The sequence below is a fragment of the Hordeum vulgare genome, chromosome 1H (genome assembly GCF_904849725.1).
Source record: "Hordeum vulgare subsp. vulgare chromosome 1H, MorexV3_pseudomolecules_assembly, whole genome shotgun sequence".
NCBI lineage: Eukaryota > Viridiplantae > Streptophyta > Magnoliopsida > Poales > Poaceae > Hordeum > Hordeum vulgare.
In genome coordinates, this window is record NC_058518.1 from 3,667,551 (window position 1) to 3,670,898 (window position 3,348).

Genomic DNA, 3,348 nt, shown 5'->3' on the forward strand with positions numbered 1-3,348 from the left:
AACACAAATCAAAATTAGGATTCGAAAGAGAATGAACATGATAGAATAAGACAGATATAACTTAACACCAAATACTGATAGAATGAACAATGTCGCATGCTCACAGAAAAAGGAACACAACAATCTCTGAACAATGACTGGAATTTAACATAACTTTCGAACCTTCTAGGCAGCGGAGGGGAGGCCGGGGCTGCGGAGGGCCGGCGCGGCGGTGGGCGCGGGGCCGGCCGGGGCGGGCGCGGGGCCGGCAGGGGCGAGGGCGCGGGCAGCCGGGGCGTGCGCGGCGGCCGGCGAGGGCGCGGCGGCGCTGCGGACGGGACGGCGCGGGGCGGGGCGGCACTGCGGACGGGGCAGCGCGGCGGTGGGCGCGGGGCCGGCCGGGGCGGGCACGGGGCCGGCAGGGGCGAGGGCGCGGGCAGCCGGGGCGTGCGCGGCGGCCGGCGGGGGCGCGGCGGCGCTGCGGACGGGGCGGCGCGGCGGTGGGCGCGGGGCCGGCCGGGGCGGGCGCGGGGCCGGCAGGGGCGAGGGCGGGGGCAGCCGGGGCGTGCGCGGCGGCCGGCGAGGAGGCGGCGGGGCGGGGCCCTCCATGGCGGCGAGGCGGGCGCGAGGAGGCGGCGGTTGGAGACGGAAGCGGGATGAAAATCCCTCCCGCGCTGGAGCTGAGGTGGAGTGCGGGTTGGGAGGAGTTTCTCCTCCCAACCCTCACTTCTACAGGCTCAAAACTAGTTTGAGGGTTGGACCTCTAAAAATATTTACGGGTTTAAGGGTTTAAGGGTTCTAGTCTAAGCCGTTTTTCGGACGAAAACTGTAAAAAACGGTTATTTTTAAGGGTTTGGGGGTTTGAGGGTTCTACTAGAGATGCTCTTAGCGCCACTCGCTCGCTCACTCTCCTCCTTCTCCTCTCAAGCCTTCAATCACCACCCAGGTATAGCCACAGACCAACCTCATGCATGTTAGACACGCTACAATCTTCTCCGTCTTGCTCGTCCTCTTCATGCTCTCCGTCATCGTCACACAGAAGCCCCTCTTCCCGACTCGGTCACCGCCGCGTCTCATCAACCACGTCAACGGTGGGTGCGATTACTCCGACGGGAAATGGGTGAGGGACATCACCGCCACCACCACGACCTATGGGGAGGACTACCCGTTCCTCGACCCCGGCTTCCGTTGCATGCAAAATGGCCGAAACGACTCGTCCTTTCGTCAGTGGCGCTGGCAACCTCGCCATGGTAGCTGCCACCTCCCTAAGTATGTTTGTATTCATCGTCATCGTTATCGTCATTGACATCTCCAATGAAATAGAACTTACATGTTTAAATTTGATAGGTTTAACGCGTCCGATATGCTGGAGAGGAGCCGGAACGGCCGGATCGTGTTCGTCGGCGACTCCATCGGTCGCAACCAATGGGAGTCCATGTTGTGCATGCTCGCCGCCGCCGTGCCGGCCGGTTCGAGGATAAAAGAGAAGTTCGGGAAGCCCCTGAGCCGGCACAAGGGCTACCTCTCCATGGTCTTTGCGGATTACAACCTCTCCGTGGAGTACTACCGCGCGCCCATGCTCGTCAAGGTCGACCGTCTCCCGCCGACGAGCGATGGCGCAATCAAGAGGGCCATCCGGCTTGACGTGGTGCCGCGGCATGCCGCCCGCTGGGCCAGCGCCGATGTGCTCGTCCTCAACACGGGTCACTGGTGGAACCTGCATAAGACCATCAAATCGTATGTAATTAGCTAGCTGCCACATGAAATTTTTATATTGTTATCACAATGGTTAGTTATTTGACTGGAGCTGCAATCAATGCTTGCAGAGGAAACTATTTCACCGTGGGCGATCGGTTCAACGTGACAACAAACATCAAGGAAGCATTCCGACGGTCTTTGCAGACGGTGAAAGATTGGGCACTGACCAATCCCCGACTCTCCAAGAGGGGCCACCTCTTCTTCAGGAGCTATTCCCCATCACACTACGGCAATCGGACATGGGACACGGGTGGCTCCTGCACGGACCAATGGGATCCGCTGACGACGAGCACGAGTGAGAGGGACCAGCAGGAGCACTCGTGGATCAATACAATGATCTCGAGTGTGGCACGGAGCATGAGGAGACGGCATGGGATGAACAAGGATGCGGTGTTCTTGAACATAACATACACGACGGGCTTGAGGAGGGATGGGCATCCGTCGCGGTACCGGGAGCCCGAGACGCCATCGGATGCGCCCGAGGATTGTAGCCACTGGTGCCTGCCGGGTGTGCCGGACGTGTGGAACCAGATGATGTACGGGCACCTCGTGTCCATGGGATTCGACATGGGGTCGATTAATAGATAGGTAGATGCATAATATATATGTGGTTGTGTGTGCATGTATATTGTTTGGAAGGCAAGATCGGACCAGTCCTAGTGCATAACTAATTAAAACTTTATTGTGTAGTCATCTAAATACTTAGGTTGTAGTACTTTATATAGTTATATTTATTCTGAACTTTAATATAATTATACACATATTAGACCCCCATCAAGATTAAGTGAGTTTGGTTCGTTGATGAGTACTGAATTTAGCGACCATATTTGTGTTGGATTGTGTGTAAAGAGAATATCCAATATAAGAGACGGTAGTCCGTACTTCCTACCAGAATTCAACAAGTTTGGGAGCTTAGATGGTGCTCAAATAAGTTTGATCATGACTAGCAAAATGGCCCATGCGTTGCAACGGAAAAAAACATAATCTTTAATGATGATAACCATATTATGTTCACACATCATCGCTTGATTTTAAAATTTTATGCACAAAGGCAAGAAAATGTTTCTTCTTTTAAATTTATTTACAAGTTGAAGCAATCTTTACATTTAAAAAAATATATCATGGTTGTCAAAAATCTTGGTAACTCAAAGAATTATTCTGAATTTCAAGATTTTTTTAGAAAACATACAATAATAATCCGATGCATCCAACAGTTTATTCTTCAAAATTCACACAGGTCTATTGTCACATAGACTTAGAAGCATTAATGTTTAACTACATACATTAGATCTTTCATGAACAATTTTACAAATATGAGAACAATTTTAAAATCAAGAACATTTTTTACAATTTACAAACATTTACTAAAAATCATGAATATTTTTTATATATTCAAACGGGTTTAAATATTTTTCTTTCGTATTGGCGACCAATTCAAGAAAAGACGAACATAATTTTTGATGTTGGAGGATTTTATTTTAAATTCACAAACATTTTTTTGAAACGCATGAAGTTTTTCTGAATAAACAAACATTTTTATAATCAGTAATATATTTATTAAATTCATGGACATTGTTTTGGATTTGAAAAAAATAATATAAAAATCCGGCG

The 3,348-nt window shown here is 50.4% G+C and overlaps 1 protein-coding gene across 1 annotated transcript; it reads left to right on the forward strand.

Annotated features, from left to right (window-relative positions):
* The first annotated feature begins 946 nt into the window (after positions 1–946).
* LOC123394915 (protein trichome birefringence-like 8) lies at positions 947–2,325 on the forward strand. The gene is made up of 3 exons (XM_045089803.1): positions 947–1,248; positions 1,327–1,716; positions 1,806–2,325. Exons 1-3 carry the CDS (start codon positions 947–949, stop codon positions 2,323–2,325), a joined length of 1,212 nt encoding a protein of 403 aa, XP_044945738.1.
* The last annotated feature ends 1,023 nt before the right edge of the window (positions 2,326–3,348 follow it).